The 16975-nt window shown below is 43.8% G+C and overlaps 1 protein-coding gene across 2 annotated transcripts in view; it reads left to right on the top strand.

Moving 5' to 3' along the window:
• The window catches only part of PSD3 (pleckstrin and Sec7 domain containing 3), a 116105-nt gene extending 101055 nt beyond the window's left edge, over positions 1-15050 (top strand). For both annotated transcript variants that reach the window (XM_030968145.1, XM_030968146.1), the window contains one exon: positions 5581-15050. In XM_030968145.1, the coding sequence (XP_030824005.1) occupies positions 5581-5793 (213 nt within the window). In that variant the 3' untranslated portion in view covers positions 5794-15050. The remainder of the gene's footprint in view (positions 1-5580) is intronic.
• The last annotated feature ends 1925 nt before the right edge of the window (positions 15051-16975 follow it).

Genomic DNA, 16975 nt, shown 5'->3' with positions numbered 1-16975 from the left:
ACAGATGAGACCACCAGAGCTGATGTTGGAGGCAACACAGCACAAGCCTCTAGAAATGAAGTAAGCCTTCTGCCCCGTGCTGTCAGTTTCTGTTAGAGGGACTCTTTTTATTCCTGAACTTAAGTCATTGCATACTTTTGCTTTTGCAGAAGGTTAACCACTGTGTAGCCGCTGTGTTGAGTTTCACTTTGCTGTAGCAATGTCCATCAGCATGGCTTTATGAAGGAGGAATCATAACTTGACCAACATGATAGTCTTTTATGATGGGATGTTTGGTGTGATGGACAAGGAGAGAGCAGTGGATGTTGTTCGTTCTTCGCTTTCACAAGAATTCTGACATTGTCACCTCTAACAACCTTGTAATCAAGCTGATGAAGTGGATTAGGAAGTTGACACTGAACAATCGACTTCAAAGGGTTGTGATCAATGGCACAGTGTCAGTTAGTTTTGAAGAGAGCACTCAGATGTACAGAGTAAGCCACACACTTTCTCTCTGGAGGTCATCTTGTAAAACTTGGAAGATCAAGCATTTTCTTAGCATTGTATTCTTGACACAAAGTTTATTTTCTGTCACTTTTAGAAGCTTGGTGAGTTAGGATGAAATGTGGGCTGGCGTGTTAAATGTTTATAGAAAGATTGATGAGGGAGTAGATTGTTGTGGGGTTTTTCCTGTGAATTTTATCAGGGATTAAATTTGTATCCTTTATCTTTTGAGGATATTCCTCAGGTACCTCAGTACAAATCAGAACCAGTATAGCCCAGGAAACAAAAGGTGTCCTCTTCACTAGTGAGAGTCTCAAACAGCATTTGAGCTGTGCAGTTCAGGTAAGTGATCAGCTCTGCATGAGTGCTCATCTAAGCAGGCAAGTTGTGGCACCAGCTTCAGTTATGTGGGAGAAGTGGTAATTCACAGTGCTGGTTTGCTGTGCTGTGTTACCTTCACACTAAGCACAGATTTCACTGGCCATGTTGAACTATCAAGACACCATTCCAATGGTCATGAGAGCAGGCTATTCCAAAATGCTGGAAATCAAACAGATGAGGCAGAAGGCTAACTGGGATCTTCTTCTGGAGCCAAGTCACAAAAGTAAGGTTTATGCTGAGTGGAAGTAAGGTCAAGTGGCATGGGAAGAATACAGTGAGAGATGCTGCTCACCATTGTAACAAGAAAATTCACGTGGCCAAATCCCAATTGGAGTTGCATCTGGCCAGAGCTATGGGGAATAAAAAGAGTGTTTTAAAAAGACTGTCAGTAAAAACATTGTTTTAAAATGTATTAATGGCAAAAGGCAGTGTAGAAATAACATCAGCGTCTTACATCAGGATTAGGATGGCCATCTCACAAACAGGGACATGGGCAAGGCACAGTGTTTAATGCAGTCTTTGCCTCTGTCTTCAACATGGGTGTCAGACCAGGGGGATCTCAGTGCCCTGAGATGGAGGACCATGACTTTGAGAATGCTCCCAGTTAACCTTGAAGTTGTGTAGGATCAGCTGTTTAAGCTGGATCCCTGCAAATATATGGGGCCTATTGAAATTCTTCCAGGATACCTCACTTTTCTGATGTCATCACAAAACTTGTCTCGATGATATTTGAACAGTCTGGAGAGAGCCCAGTTGGCTGGAAACTGTCTAATGTTTTCCCTGTTTTCAAGAAGGGCAAAAAGGATGACACTGGAAACTACAGGTCTGTCAATCTCAGTTCAGTGCCTGGTAAAATTACAGAGAAAATTATTCTGGGAAGTACTGGAAAACATCTGGAGGACACTGGAACCATCATCACAGCCAGCACAGCTTCATGAGAGGAAAGTCAGGCTTGTCCAACCTGGTTGTCTTTTATGACAGGATAACCCACTTACCTGATCAAGAGAAGCCAGTTAATGCAATCTTTTTTTGATTTCATAAAGCTTTTGATACTTTGATACAGGACCCTTCTGGAGAAAATGTCCAGTCCACAGCGTGGACACATTGCATGGTGGGGTGAGCAGCTGGCTCATGGGTCAGGCACAAAGGGCTGCAGTGAATGGGGTGACATCAGACTGGTGATCTGTCACTAGTGGGGTTCCACAGGGCTCCATCCTTAGCCCTGTGCTCTTCAAGATCTTCATAAATTACTTGGGCACAGGACTGGAGGGGATACTAAGCAAGTTTGCAGATGATACAGAACTGAGAGAAGCTGCTGACTCCCTTGAAGGCAAGGAGGCCCCACAGAGAGACCTTGACAAATTACAGGGCTGGGCAATCACCACCTGTATGAAGTTCAACAAGGGAAAGTGCTGGATTCTGCATCTTGGATGGGACAACCCTGGGTGTATGGACCACCTGGGAACCTGGGAATGAGAAAATGGAGAGCAGTGCCATGGAAAGGGATCTGTTCAAGGGCAAGTTGAATATGAGTCAGCAGTGCTCTGGCAGCCAGGAGGGCCAGCTCTGCATGGGGTGCATGAGGCTCAGCATCAGCAGAGAGGCAAGGGAGGGGATTGTCCCACTCTGCTCAGCACTGGGGCGGCCTCACCTCGAGTGCTGGGACCAGTTTTGGTCCCTCAGTATAAGAAAGATATGAAGCCCCAGAGCCTCCAAAGGAGGGCAGTGAAGATTATGAAGGCCTTAAGGGGAAGTCATATGATGAGCAGCTGAGGTCTTTTGGTTTGTTCAGCCTGGAGGAGAGGGAGGAGCTGAGGGGAGACCTCATTGCAGTCAACAGCTTTCTTGTGAGGGGAAGAGGAGGGACAGGCACTGATCTGTCTGTGATGATGTGTGGGAATGGCCTGCACCTGTGTCAGGGAAGGTTTAGGCTGGACATTGGAGAGAGATTCTTCTTCACCCAGAGGGTGATTGGGCACTGGAACTGGCTCCCCAGGGAAGTGATCACAGCACCAGCCTGGCAGAATTCAAGAATTGTTTGGACAATGCACTCAGGTACATGGTGTGATTCTTGTGGATGGTCCTGAGCAGGGCTAGGAATTGGACTGGATTATCCCTGTGGGCCCCTTCCAACTCAGTTTATTCTATTATTCCGTGAGGCAGTAAAAATCCCAAACCAAACCTAAATGTTGAGCTGTATGAAAACTGTGAATGGAAACTTTGTGAATGGAAAGCTTCCCTTTAGAACAATGTCTTGTCAGGGTTGGCAGGAGTGGTGAAAGAGCTTGCTGCATGAGATTAAATGAAAAGGGCAAGGGGCAGGAGAGGTAGGATTTTGTAACTGTCTCTTTCAGGCTGAGACAGCAGGCTAAACCTAGTGTCTGTGTACAAAGGGCCATGCTGATACATCTCAGGAAACACACCAAAAGGTCCTGTGAGTCCCTAAGGTAGCAGCATAGTACCATTAGGAAGGAAGGTGCCATTTTCCTTTTCTGTAGGTACTTAGAGTTTCTTTTTGTTCGCACACTAGTGATGCCTTCATTCTTGTTCCTAGCAAAAGACAAGTGGGATGGAGGGGAGGTGAAGCATGAGGTAACTGGTCCTTGTTCAGGTATACAGCCAGTAGCGTTTGTTTTTGATAGTGTCTTTACTTACACACACCATGGAAGGAACAGCTTTCATTGCCTGCTCTCTGAAGAAGACTGCATAAGATTGCAAAAAAGTTGTTGCTTATTGCAGAAAATTTTTAGTTAGAGAAGTACCTTTTGAGTGCTGTCAGATGAGAGGTGAAGCCAGAATACCGATGTGCGGCTACTTCTATACTTCATTATTATGTGCATTCATTCTTCAGAGATAATGTTGCAGAAGCTTTTGAATGGCTTCAACTTCTGTGGTTTTATTTCTTGACAGAAATTGCCAGATTGATTTTTTTTTTTAAGCAAAATTTCCAGTAGCATTTACCTAACTTCAAATGTCAGGTCACTGAAAGACCAGCTTTGTTGTGGTTGAAATCAAAGTAGAAGTGTGTTGATTAATTGTAATAGAAATCAAGGGCTCACAAAGTTCAGGGGTAAATGGCCATTTGCACACATGCAGGTGCTGGATTTCCATTCTGATTGCTGAGTCTTGAGACTCTGGTGGTGTTTACTGGACCAGTAAAAGCATAAATCCGTACAATAGTAAAGCCCCCCTCTCAATTTCATGATATTATGCTGTTCCCAAGCTAAGAGCACTGGCTGGCCTTTTGCAGAAGCGTCTGCTTCATTTTGTGATGAATCATCCATCAGCTCAGTGCATCATCGTCAGGGTTCTTGCTGTTCCTCCATTTCCTTTTTTATTAAATGACACATCTTACCTGCTTCATGTGTTTGTCTCTCACGTTGTGGAGCTCCATCTCCAGATATGGAAGTCATAGGAATGCTTATTTATTTCATTTGTAGGAGGATTCTGTTATGATTCTCCTCTATGAGGGTTTGTTTATTCAAAGGATTCTCAAAAGCCAGTCACATTCTGTTCTTTTTTTCCCCCTTTTGTATTCCATACTTCAAAGCTTTTTGACTTCCTGCCCTTAAATAAATGTTTTTACCAGAACTTTATTATTTTATTAGAAAATGTAAAATATTTTCTTAAATACTTTTTTCCTCTGTCAGGAACATAATAGCTTGGCTGCTGTTTTGCCACTTTCAAATACAAGTTAACAATCAGTACAGATATTTACATCCACCTTCCCTGACTCCCAGCACACTGAGATTGCTGTAATTACAATGCCTGCATCATGTCTTTAATGGATATATCAGGGGCAAGTTATTAAAGAAATCCTATGAAGTGGATTGCTCTGTTCTCAGGACCTCCTGCCCCAACATCTGTTTCTGAGATCCTTCAGGGGTCTTCTGTTACCGTACCCTCATTTCCTTCCTTGCTGAATTGTTTCTTGGAAAATGATGCAATTGTAGCAAACAGAATGAAACCTTCCTGTTGGAGGGGGAAAACTGTGGTCCAGACGAGGAATAGAACAAATGGGCATGGGGCACAGTAAAGTGAACTTTTTCCAGTTGAAAAATAGCAATGTCTGGACAGACAGCAACCTTCATCATTCCCTGTGAGTGACATAGCAGGGAAACATGCTTTGCTGCTGTCATGGCCTTCTCATCTGCTCCTTTTTGTTAAGGTCTGGCCTTTTAGAAGAGTCTCCCACATGCCTAGTGGTGGCCATGCTGATACAGTCTGAACTTAGACCCTGCTTTGGTTTCTCCCCCGTGGATAAGAAAAGCAGGACCTGCTGGTGGAAGTGGAGGATTGCAGCAGAGCGGGATTTTTGTTGCCCCTTAGTTTAGTGCAGTTATCTCCATGCGTGCCTGAGCACATAGGATCTCAGTATGTGTGAGCACAGCTTTGATCTCAGCATGACTAAAGTAGCAAGCTTTCATTTGGTGGTGTTACTTGGAATGGGAGCCAACACTCATCGGAGCATCGGAATTTGTGTGCTGCAGAACTGAGTGCCTCTAATTACACAGGCCTCAGTCTGCCTTAAATCCTCTTTGTTTAATTTACATTAGCCACTGTTGTTCATATCCACATTAGGCATCATTGTTCGCATACATGTTGATCCCCTGGCTTTCAAGGCCAGCAGAAAGCATTAAGTTACTGAGGTGGTCTCTCATGTGCCCCTGCAGAATTTCTTCCAGACTAATTTGGGCCTTTCTTTTCATTTCCCAGAAAAATCGCTATGAGATTTACGTTGGCCTACTGAAAGAAGGGGTGAAGGAGCTGCTGAGCGGAGGAGAGAATGATGCACCAGGACTGAAGAAATCCCACTCAAGTCCTTCTTTGAATCAGGAGTCTCCAGTTAGTGCCAAGGTGAAACGCAATGTCTCAGAGAGGAAGGACTACAGGCCAGAAACACCCAGCATTAAGCAGAAGGTCACTTAGGGTGGAAATGACAACTAGGGGAACAGCCATGCAGCGAAGTATTGGTGGTCAAAATTTTTTCATTTAATAGCCTGTCATTCACAAAAAATAAGTGCATCTGCCTGAATGGGGTGTTAGTGACATTTTCTATTGTATATTTTGCTGTTTCTGTGCAGATTGTGGGAGATGTCTTTGCTCCTGCTTTGCTTTGCTTTGTTAATTTATCATTTAGCAATTGAAGCATCGGGACTTTTTTGTGTTATTCTGTTTCTAAAGGAGCTGGGGAAGGGGTAGAACGCTGTGACGTTTATTCTGTCTCCTCCCCATTTATCTCCTCCCATCGGCATGTGGCTTTCATCTCTTAAGTCACTTGTCACTTTATTTACGTGGTGGGTGGGAAAAATAACTGGACAAGTGCTGCAGTGCTGTGAATTTGAGCTGTAGCTGTGAGAAAAGCTGTGCAAACATGCAGCTGCAGAAGGCTGACTATAGGCTAGGGTGCTGGGAGCACTAGTTTCCTGACAATGTGGGGCATGTTGGTACTGGTACTGTGCAGCAGGTGGTACAGTAAATAGTCACTGTTGCTTATTGTTACTGCATTGACCCTGGACACTTCGCGAGTGTGAAGGAATGAAACCTGGAAACCTCTGGCAATGCTGAGATGACGGCATTGGAATAATTTGTTTGCTTCCTTCCAAGCAGGGAGCCTTCTCCTGAGTTTGTAGGCTGGAAGGCATCCAAACCCATGCTGTCTCTGCAGTCAGGAAGATTAGGGATTACCCAGTTGGAATGGCTATCTGGGCTTCACATTTATTTGCAGAGAAGGCTGCTGTAGATGTCAGCCATTAGCATTATATATTAATTATATATATTAAAGACAAAGGGCCTCTGTGTAGTTTTTAACTATACGCTCTCACTTAGCTGCTATATAGAGCCTTATGATATATTGTGTCCTGTCGCTTCCCCTTCCAGGGGTTTCCTTGTTGGTGTGCAAAGAGAGCTGCTTTCAATTCCTCTCATAGTGACAAAGCACTTTGCCTTTTTTCTTCAGAATGGGATTCTCCTCAGTTCTCCATTTTCCTTCTTTAGCTCACATATAGGTGGAAGACGCTGGTGCCTCCTCACAGTTCCTCCATACCCTGTGCTAGGCTTTCCAAGGAGAGCACAGATCTAGGAGAGACCACCATGGGTAGGTCTTTCCATACGTGAAAGGCCCCTGTTTGTGCCATAGACCCTTGGGGTGGCCAGCAGTTTTTCAGGCACAGAGAGCAGAAAGATGACATAGAAATAATTTTCCTACTTCCCAGCCCCTCTTGTCTGGGCAGTGTCATGGCTCTGCAGAGGGTGCTGGCTCTCCTGTTACCTAACTTGTTACCCGAGTTATAATCTCAGTTTTTATACTGGCCCACAGGGTGAGCTGGGACAGATCTCTCCCATTTTGTGTCACCCTTTCCCTATATGAAGTAGTACTACCAAACTGGCCTTTCCCACAGAGCACCTTGGGAGATAATATTGAGGGCCAGTTGAAAATTGCTCCTTGCTGTTCATTCTGTTGTGGCTGGCACAGGACAGCCTTCTTGTTGAATGCAATTCTTGATGCATAATAGAAACATCAAGATCAATGCAAGGACTGTTTAGAAATACACTGTTGTTTTCAGCCCAAGCAGTCAAAGGGCCACACATCAAAATAATTGCTACCTGAGTGGATGTGTGTTCTGTCAGGCTTCCAAAGGGTCCAAGTCAATTCATCAATTGAGCTGCCAGTCCAATGGGCAGAACTAAGAGAAAAGGCCCTTAACAGCCGCTGCATGACTTGCCTTCCCTACTGAGTACCACCATGCAACAGGTTTTGTGGTGTTGTGCTGTCTATTGCCTGTAACAGTGATGTTGCACTCTCAGATGTGAGGTTTTGGGGCAAATTGATCCTTGCAGCTGCAGCCTGGCAGTGAAGCCAGATGAGACTGTTCTCATGAGTGATGTTGAGATGTGCATCCATCTGGCATCTGCCACAGTTGGGGAATGCTGAATACACCTCTGGGAAGAAAACTTGACCTCCCTTTCATGACTAAGGAGTGGTATTTAGTGTTCCCACTGAGACTCTCCAAACTACATGGCCCTTGCTTGCTCCCTCCTTCTCCTCCCCATCCTTGCAGTGGGCTGGAGAGGAGAATTGGAGGCATAAAGGGCAAAGACCACAGGTTGAGATAACAAAATTTACTGGAAATGGCAATGAGGTAAGAAAATTAATGGTAAACAACAGTATTAATAACACAGTGCTCAAGAATACTCACCACGCAGAACCCAACAATACCCAACCATTTGCTTCCCAATACTCCGACCCAGGAGGGACATCTTCTCCCGTTCCTGGAAAATGACATGAAGTGGTATAGAATAACCTTCAAGTCCAAGCCATGCTCCTGCTGGGCTACTGCATAAATTAACCCTGTCCTGGCCAGAACCAGTACATCATTCTGTGAATTATTTGATATAATAGGATACATGCAGCAGAAACAAAACCCAAAAAAAAGGTGCAGATCTATAAATGGCCCTGCTTGGCTGTCAGGGTTGGGTTGAGTAGATGATCTTTTTGAAGGCGGGCTAGAACATGCTTGGCAAACCTCTTGTATTTATGGAGTGCAGTGCTTCAAAAAGCAAAGAGGTGACATTTAACTTTCTTCTTCCCTGGCTTTAAGCGTATTTTGGTTGCTGAAAATTCCAGTTAAATTGCTGAGCTCAAAAAGAAATTACTCCTGTTAAATGCATGTTCCAGCTTTGACACAGAAACTGGATAATTCTTCTTCAAAGTCATTGCAGAAAAGATGATTTGAAGCAATAGGAAAAATCAAAAAGTGAACTGCAAAAAGGATGTTTTTTTCATTATTTATTACCTATTTCCATGTATACTTGTAAACAGATAGGGTATTTTTTTTAGGTCTCATCTGAATGTATCAAATACAGTTTTTCATTTTTGCATTTTTTAGTCATTAAACATTTGTTGAGCTTAGAGCAGTCTTGCTGAGACTGTTGAGGCGTGCAGATCAGTTTACCCAGAATTTATGGTTTCTGCTCCAGTTTTAATTAATGCCATTTTCCTTTGTTGCTTTATAATGTGTAAGCAGCCCAGGCACCTGCATAGAAATGCACGCTTTGGAGAACAAGAAAAAAATGTGATCCTGTTGCAAAAGTCTTAAGACTCCTGCCCTCCCTTGGGAATAGGTTCATCTACCAATCAGTACTGTAATTAGTTTTTTTCCCTCCTGATGATACTATATAGGATAGGGCAGGTTCTCAGGTGGTTTAATAGGTGGTTCTCCTTGAATAGCACCATTAAGGATCTGACCAGGGAGTTTTGCATGGTACCCTGCACCCTGCCCTTCTTTGCGGAAATGTTTGCCTCTAGAGAAGATCAGTGCTTGACTGCAGCGATTCAGGAGCTCTGGTTGCAGTATGTAAGGATATTCTGCTGGTTTCCAGCCTGCCTCTGGGACTTGAGCTACAAATCACTGGAGCAGCCTGCAGTTTCCTGCGTGTACTCAGTGTAAGGAGCTACTGGCTGGCTGCCATGAGCATGTGTGCATGTGGGAGAGCCTTTGCATTGGTGACGCAGGGAGGTGCCATCCTTCCTTGTCACCATTCCTGCTCCAGTGTGCTATCATTGCTCAGGCGAGGCATCTGCCTGCATTTAGAGAGTGGGGATGCAAAGAGAGGGAGCAGTCTAAGGCTAACACCTCCTTACTTCCCCTTGAGGTGCAGACACTGGTTCTGGGGGGACCCACCCGGCTCTGAAGCGTTGCTGGCTCCAGGGGCTGAAACGTCTGCTATCCCCAGCTAAGGGAGGAGAGACAGGAAAGGGCCCCACGAGTCTGCACCTGACAGCAGAGGGCTGATGGAGAAGGGGAAAACTGCCTTCCCCTCTCCCCACCCAGCAAACAAAAAGAGGGTGAAATACTCTCCTGAAGCCAAAACCATACTCTCCTCTGTTCAGCAGGATGCAGGGGACTGTTTGAGATGGATTTTGTTCATCAGCGGCTGCAAAAGAGGCTCCCTGGACTAGTTGTGTGTTTGTCTGCATCTTGCAGATAAATTACGCCCGAACCAGTGAACATGACTACAGCTTCTAAATCCAGTATTTATGTTGTGTCTTCAGTTGATGTAGAGAGATAAGTCAGCCAGCAGAGTGATTAATGCAGCAGAGTTGTGCGGGAATGCTGTTCAGCTGTGTTGCCAACTCAGTTTTTCATCTGTAGCCAGTCACTTGTAAATGGTTACCAGAAACTTTCTAGTGATTAGTAGCAGCTCCTCATTAAAATACTTCCCCTCTGATCCTGCCTGCTCCCAGGTTGCAGTCTGTCTGTGTTAAGGGGCTTTCATGGAGAGCTGTGCTCTGCACAGCCCTGCTTTGAGGAGGAGTTTGGCCCAACAGACCTCCAGGGACTGTTCAGTGACTTTTCACAGCTCCAATGCCTTCAGATAACAAGGCTAGTTGCTTTTCTGGCTTGAAAAAGTCAAAACTTTTGCCTTTCTCCAATTGGGAAATGAGGTTCTTGCTTGACTGGAGTAGGCCATTCAGTGAAAATGTGGTTATGGCAGTGGAAGAAGTCAGAGATGACAGGGTTATCATCAGGCTTCTTGGAGGCATTGTATGGCAATGTTCTCCTTGAAAGTGGGAAAGGCTTTTCTCTGCAGATGGCTTACTGCTTACTGTGTCTGCATTCTCCATTTTTAAATTAATTTTGGTCTTATTACAGTTAGTCTGACAGCTCCTCCTCCTTTTCTGACAAGCTGCTCTCGTCTGTCATCTTAGCACCTCAGCTGCTCCTGTATAACAGGTCTGTTTCCTTCCATGCTTGCAGAAATCCAGAAAATTTGACTCTCCCATTTTGCATTGAGAAAACCTGCTCTGAAGCAGTGCTGCATTGAATGGATAACCCTGTGAACAGCTTTTTCACTCTGCTGGTTAGTAGCCTGTGTTTCCAGCCACAGTTATAGCTGGGAGGTGCGAGACCGAGTTTTAGACTGCCGTGATCCTCTAGTGGTACACTGCAGGGATGCAAAGTCACCCTTCCCACGCTTAGACCAGACACTTGCAACATTCTTACTCTTCTAGTATCCAGGTTGTTGGAAACACTGACTGCTTCTGCAGGGTCAAAGGCGGTGTACTCATATTATGCCAAGAAATCTTGCAGCTTGCTGCTTCTTTAAATTTTCTCCAGTATTGCTCTCCCCAGGCTCTGGGACATCACATCTGCTCTGAGGGGGCAGTTAAGAAGTCCACATTTCTTGTCAGAGCACAATCATTGCTCCCCAGCATGTGTTCTCAGCATCTGGTATCTAGGCTTCCTAGAGGAATGAACCATAGAAGCTGTCTCAGAAAAAGCTAGTCTGCAGCTTGTGCTTTTTAAAGGATATTTTTAGTGCATATAGAAGCAGTACATCTGGCCTGAACCATAGAAGCTGTCTCAGAAAAAGCTAGTCTGCAGCTTGTGCTTTTTAAAGGATATTTTTAGTGCATATAGAAGCAGTACATCTGGCCTCTCCTGTCCTCTCTCCCAGAGCTCTCCCAGCAGCATAGGTGTAGCATAGTGGGTTGCTTCACTTGGAGCTTCACTGTGAGACCTGAGCTCCAGGAAGATGACGCTTTGTCAGCCTTCAGGGAAATGCTACCACCTGAGCTGAGCATCAGTGCACAGGACAGTAATGCTGTATGAAGAAGCCAGTGCCACCCCCCATTGCTGGTCACCTGCTGGAGACTGTGAGCTCTAACATTGCCCTCAGTGTTGGAGGTAATGAGAAATGCTGGCTTCCTTTTTCTTCTAGTCTGTGCTGCTTGAGCAACTGTCTTTACCACCCGCTGTTTTTCTCCCTTGTGACAGCAGCACCCCTCTCCAGGGATGCCACAGTCCCTTTGTGAGAAGACTGGTTAACATGAGAGCAAGGAGGAGAGGTCATTGGAAAAAGTCTGAATGCCATCTGGGAGTATCTGCTCTACTGATGGCAGCATAGAGTTGAACGTTGAAAGGCCCAGCCTTGCCTGAGAGAATGTCCCTTGCTCAAATATTTTGTTGGATGAATTAAGGTTGTGTTTTAGTTATTTATTAGAATCCACCCCTTACCAAATGCAAGCAAGAACTTTCACAAAGGTTGGACCATTGACCTGACTTTGCCCTTGTGGTCAGAAGGAGCAAATTTAGACTAGTCCAATGTGTTCTCTCTTGCCTGCCTTTGAGCACTTAATTATTCTATAAAAATTCTAGATGTTTAATCAATGAGGGACCTCCAATGGCATCTGCTTTTAAAGCGAGCCAGGAACCAGCTGGAGTGCAGGCCAGAGGTTTATTTGGACCAACAAAGGTACATCACTTAGCGATGCAAGCATTGAAAGTGCAATAAGCCACAAGGGCAGGATTTTTCTCTGACAGAAACCACTGTAATTAGTAGCCACTCTGGCAGTGATCCTGTCTGTAACTCACATAAATGAGACTAGCACAAGAAGACAATTTTTGTCTACACAGGCAAAGTTTCAGCTTGGGCCAATTGATATCATGGTGTAATGACAGAGCAGCTAGCTAAGCTGCCATGAAGACCTGTTTAACGCAAAATCCTCCAACTCCCCTTAGCCTCTTGGTGGAAGAGGGAGATAAATGTTATTGAGTCTGTGTCACCACACAGCGCAAACTCTACTGATAATATAAGTCTTAACTCACACACGAAATTCTCATACTCAGAGCTGTCAGATTCTGAAAGACTGTAGGATGAGAACAGGGGTGGGTTGTGGTTGGGGTTTTTTTTAAATTTGTACATATTCATGACAACTGTGCCCTCTTACTTGAGCCTAGAATTATAATTTGGCTAAAAGGACAGAGTTTTTTTGGCTATTGAAAAACTTTTAAATCACTCCTCTGTGTGAGGTACACTCTGAGACTTACATTACTCGGTGAACATGTTTAATTGATGCCTATAAATGTGTGTATTTCCTAAGTATAGTCTGGTTTCTATGGCTTAGCACTGCAGAACCTGCTGTTCTTTTCTGAGGCTTGTTTGGTCAAAGCATTTAGCAGCTGCAAACATTGTTAGGATGCTTGTTGTTCTAATTGTTCTCAAGTGAGGATAAACAGCTATCAGAGCTTTTGCAGATTTAAGGTATACTTTGAGCTGCTTTGATCTTCATGTGTTGTCCACCAGGGGCTGCCTGTTGTTTTGCATGTTGAAAGCAAGGCATATATTTGGGAGTCTAAGCAAGAGCTAGTGGGTGGAATTTTCTGCTAGCTAACACTGGGCTGACTTTCTCCCTGTTTATATCAACTGATGCCTGTACAAGGAGCATCCATGCTGACTTCTTCTGAAAATCATGCTCTGGGGATCTAATACACAGCTTTACTTCTGAAAACGTTGACCTTGTTCTGTGAAAATTCAGCAAAGGGACATCATGTCCAAAGTGTCCAAGAAGGACAGGTGCCTGTGATGTCTCCTGCAGATACAGCAGTACAGCAGTAGTGAGGGGTTTTTTTCTACAACTGTTCAAATTTCCAGAAGAGTGGCACATCAGTAGGGAAGAGAAGAGCAACAGGGCTGAATTATCTATCTTGGGCATCTCTTATGCCTCCCAGAGGTTTCTTTCAAGAGCATTGAACAACCTTTTAACAATTTGCTAGTCTGAGGCAAAAGACATAGGGAAACCCAGTGAGTTTTCCTATTGTGTTCTAGTAAGGGCAACAGTACCACGATCTGCATTATTCTTGCAAAGAGAGAGCAAAAGCTGAGGGTGTGATTCTTACATGGAGTCATAAAACTCTTTAGCATGCAGTTAGATTGAAGCACTTGAGCAACTTCCAATAGTGAAACTATACCTTTGCACTTCACTAGACCACAGCCAGAGTTATTACACCTTGCAGAGACGTGAGTGAACTGCAGCTCAGAATGAAATTAAGAAGACCACCTGTCACCTTGCTTTGGGCAAGCTGCAGTCCTGTAATCTTTTTTCGGATACTGGGCTTCTCTCTTGGGTTTCCTGCCCTCCATGGTGGTGGGAGGATGTAGGTGAGCACTGTCAGTTTCAGAGTCACAGTTAAGAAGTGTCATTTACCCTCCACCTGAGCTGTTGCTATGTTGTTTTCCCTTAGGCTGAGAAAGAGGACTGATTTTTCAGTCAATGTTGCTTGGTAGCCAATGGGAAGCATAACTCTGAGCAGCGGTGATGCAGAAAAACAGTTTGCACATGCGTGTACATACACCTTATACATCTCTTGTGTGCAGAACTAACCTTACAGGACTTGACAACAGTCCTTGCAAGACCTTTCCTCTAGGTGGTCTCCATTCGTTTCTGTGATGTATAGGAACCTTCTTTCTGGTAACCTTGAATTCAGTTTACTCTCATCACTGAATTGCTGGAGTGTTTTTCATGTAATACACTAGAGACAGTCCCAGTCTCACTGCTTTGTGGTAACTTCTTGGTCTGCTGTGAAGCAACATTATTGAGGTAGCCATTAAATCTTTTCCAGCAGCATGGAACTTGCTGTTCTGACTCTTGGGGAGGTCATAATCTCAGGTTTGACACTATCCTACCTACCAGGATACCCTATTTTGTCCCTGGGAATAGACATGGCCAGAAAAGCATACTTGGTGGTTAGAGTCAGAGCTGTGCAGACTTAAGTCAAGCCCTGGTTCAGGGAAGATTTTTCCATGTGCTGCTGATGTCCATAAGGACTCAAACATATACTTGCTTACACAGAGATGCTTTCCTGAAGCAGAGTTGTCACTCTTTTCTACAGGTATCACAGGATGCCCTCCCTTATTCTGCTTCATGTATCTGGTACTAGAATGATAATTTCCTGATAAATGAAGGCACTTAATCAGTCCTCTTCCCCTTGGAAGAAGGACTTTTGGGGATATTATTATATCATTTAAAATAATATTTTGGAATTTAAGTTTACATTGCTTTATTTTTCACTTGAGGTGACTGTATATAAATATTTTCCTCTATTTTATCATTGCTGATAAAGTAAGCCTACAGTATACAGACAAATAATTTGCCTTTGATGTATTGAAACTGTGAGATAAAAAGTAGACTTCTCTCTTGTGTCCATGTTCCTGACTATAACTCTGTTCGTCTGTGTTTTTATAAGTTGGAATAAATGTTGCTTACGGGCAACAAAGAGCCTGCAAGCTTCCCAATAATTTTTGTCACTGAACTCAAGCAACCCTATTGAAGGATCTCACATATGTATAATGATATATGTATATGTACAAACTTTAGAAAGAAATAAACCAAATGTATTTCACGTTTTGCTGCTGAATGTTTTTTATTTGAACCCTAACAGTTGCTCCTACAACTAAGAACATGAAGGTGGCTTTACAGTGAATGACTGTCCCGCTTCTGACTCTTGGCAGTCAGTGCTTTCAAGGTTTCCTGAGCTGAGGCATATGTGTACTGTCTGCCTTACAGTCTGGATCTGACCTGCAGTTGGCATAACCAATGGAGCCAGTGGCAATTCGTGCACATTAGTCCTGTGTGAGGGCAGCTGGAGCACATCTCTCTTCCTTCTGCACCTGTACAAGAGGTGGCACCCATTCCAGTTTCGTCAGGGCATATAGCCTGCAGAGCTGCCACTGCTTGCTGTAAAGAGACAGCAAGAAGAGAATTAACTGATTTAAAATAGGTTTATTTTACCAGCGTGTGGATTAAAGGAGCAAAGCTGCAGCAAACAGCTGTTCAGAAGTGACTGGGAGTTGATCTCAACATTTATATGAGGAAGTCACTGTTGAGGTGGGGAATTGATGCTAACATGATGCATGGGAAGAAAGGACCCATGACAGGTAGAAGAGTCAGACACTAAAGAAAAAGATGGAGTGTAAAAAGGCAGAGGTGGGTGTGGTTAAGAAACTGTGCCTATCTAAAGTAAGGAGAAACACTCTGTACAACACACAGCAAACAACATTGTGCTTGCAGTTCTTCGGTTGGACATAGCTCAACATGGGAAGTTAGTATGCTTTGTGGAGGGTGGGTCACAGGGCAGATGGAAAGGATGTGTCCAACACAGATGGGGCATGCCCAAGATTTACAACAGGGCTAGCAGCTTGCACTTGGAACAATAATAAGGAAGACGTGTTGTTTCTTACCAAGATTTCTGTGAATGTTTGACTATCTTGAGGTTACTGTTTCTTTATATTTTTCCTCAGCGTGTTGCCTTTAGATGAATGGTAAGATTTTCACACTTGAGATAGCCCTGTGTGTGTTTGTTTGTTTGTTTGTTTGTTTGTTTCACACTGTGCCTTGGGGTATCAAATTTTTTTGCTGTTATACCATCCTGCATTGCTTCAAAGGATTTGGGATTTTTTGTTCCAATGCAGACTTCTGGATTTTACAAAGATGTATTAAATGCCTCCTCTAAGCCCAAATGAATGTTTGAACTATGTCTGAATGTTAATGTCAGTGCTGCTCACCACATCTTTTCTTACTGTTTCTTCCTAGCTGACAGAGTCAACGCTGAGCATTTTCTGGTGGTTTTTCTACCTGGAATCATTAGTCACGTCACGTTGCTCACAATGCAGTGAGCTAGAACAAAATGACAGAACAGGTGCAAACTGAAAGACAAATGCATTTATATTCTCTTCATTGTCTGTTTTCAGTGCAAGTTTCCAAGTACAGAATATAATTATCCAGGAAGACTGAAAAGGCTAGTTTGTGTATGCAGGAGAAACCTCCACAGTCTACAGCAGCTACACATTTCTTTGGGTATTCATAAATAATGTAGCATGAGAAGGAGACTTAGCCCAAAGTAATGCACAGTTTGGTCTGAAATTGTTGTGATTATCTCTAGATTGGAAATAAGAAGAAAGTTCTTACCCATCAGAGCGCTCATGTGGCCTCCTAAGCTACAAGGTAAGGGCAAAAATACCCAGTGGCTTTTAAGGTAGAGCTGGAAGAGAAATCATGTGATGATAACCCAGGTTTTCATTTTTCAGGTCATTGCACATCGCATCTGTTTCTTTCCATGTTGATGTTTCTCAAATTATGTCAGCCACTATGCTAACTATTTCTCCCAGAAAAAGGGCCATCCTAGAAAACATGAGTTACTGCAAAACAACTATCCACCTTGCCAGGTTTTCTGTGTCCTGGTCACATTCATTTTAGGACATTTTTTTCTGGTCCCATTCCACAGCTAGCTTTTGGATAGATCAATACACAAATGACGCAGGTTTTTGT

Source organism: Camarhynchus parvulus, chromosome Z, assembly GCF_901933205.1.
Source record: "Camarhynchus parvulus chromosome Z, STF_HiC, whole genome shotgun sequence".
Classification (NCBI taxonomy): Eukaryota; Metazoa; Chordata; class Aves; order Passeriformes; family Thraupidae; genus Camarhynchus; species Camarhynchus parvulus.
Note: the sequence above shows the minus strand (reverse complement) of the source record. Positions and strands in the feature narration are given on the sequence as shown.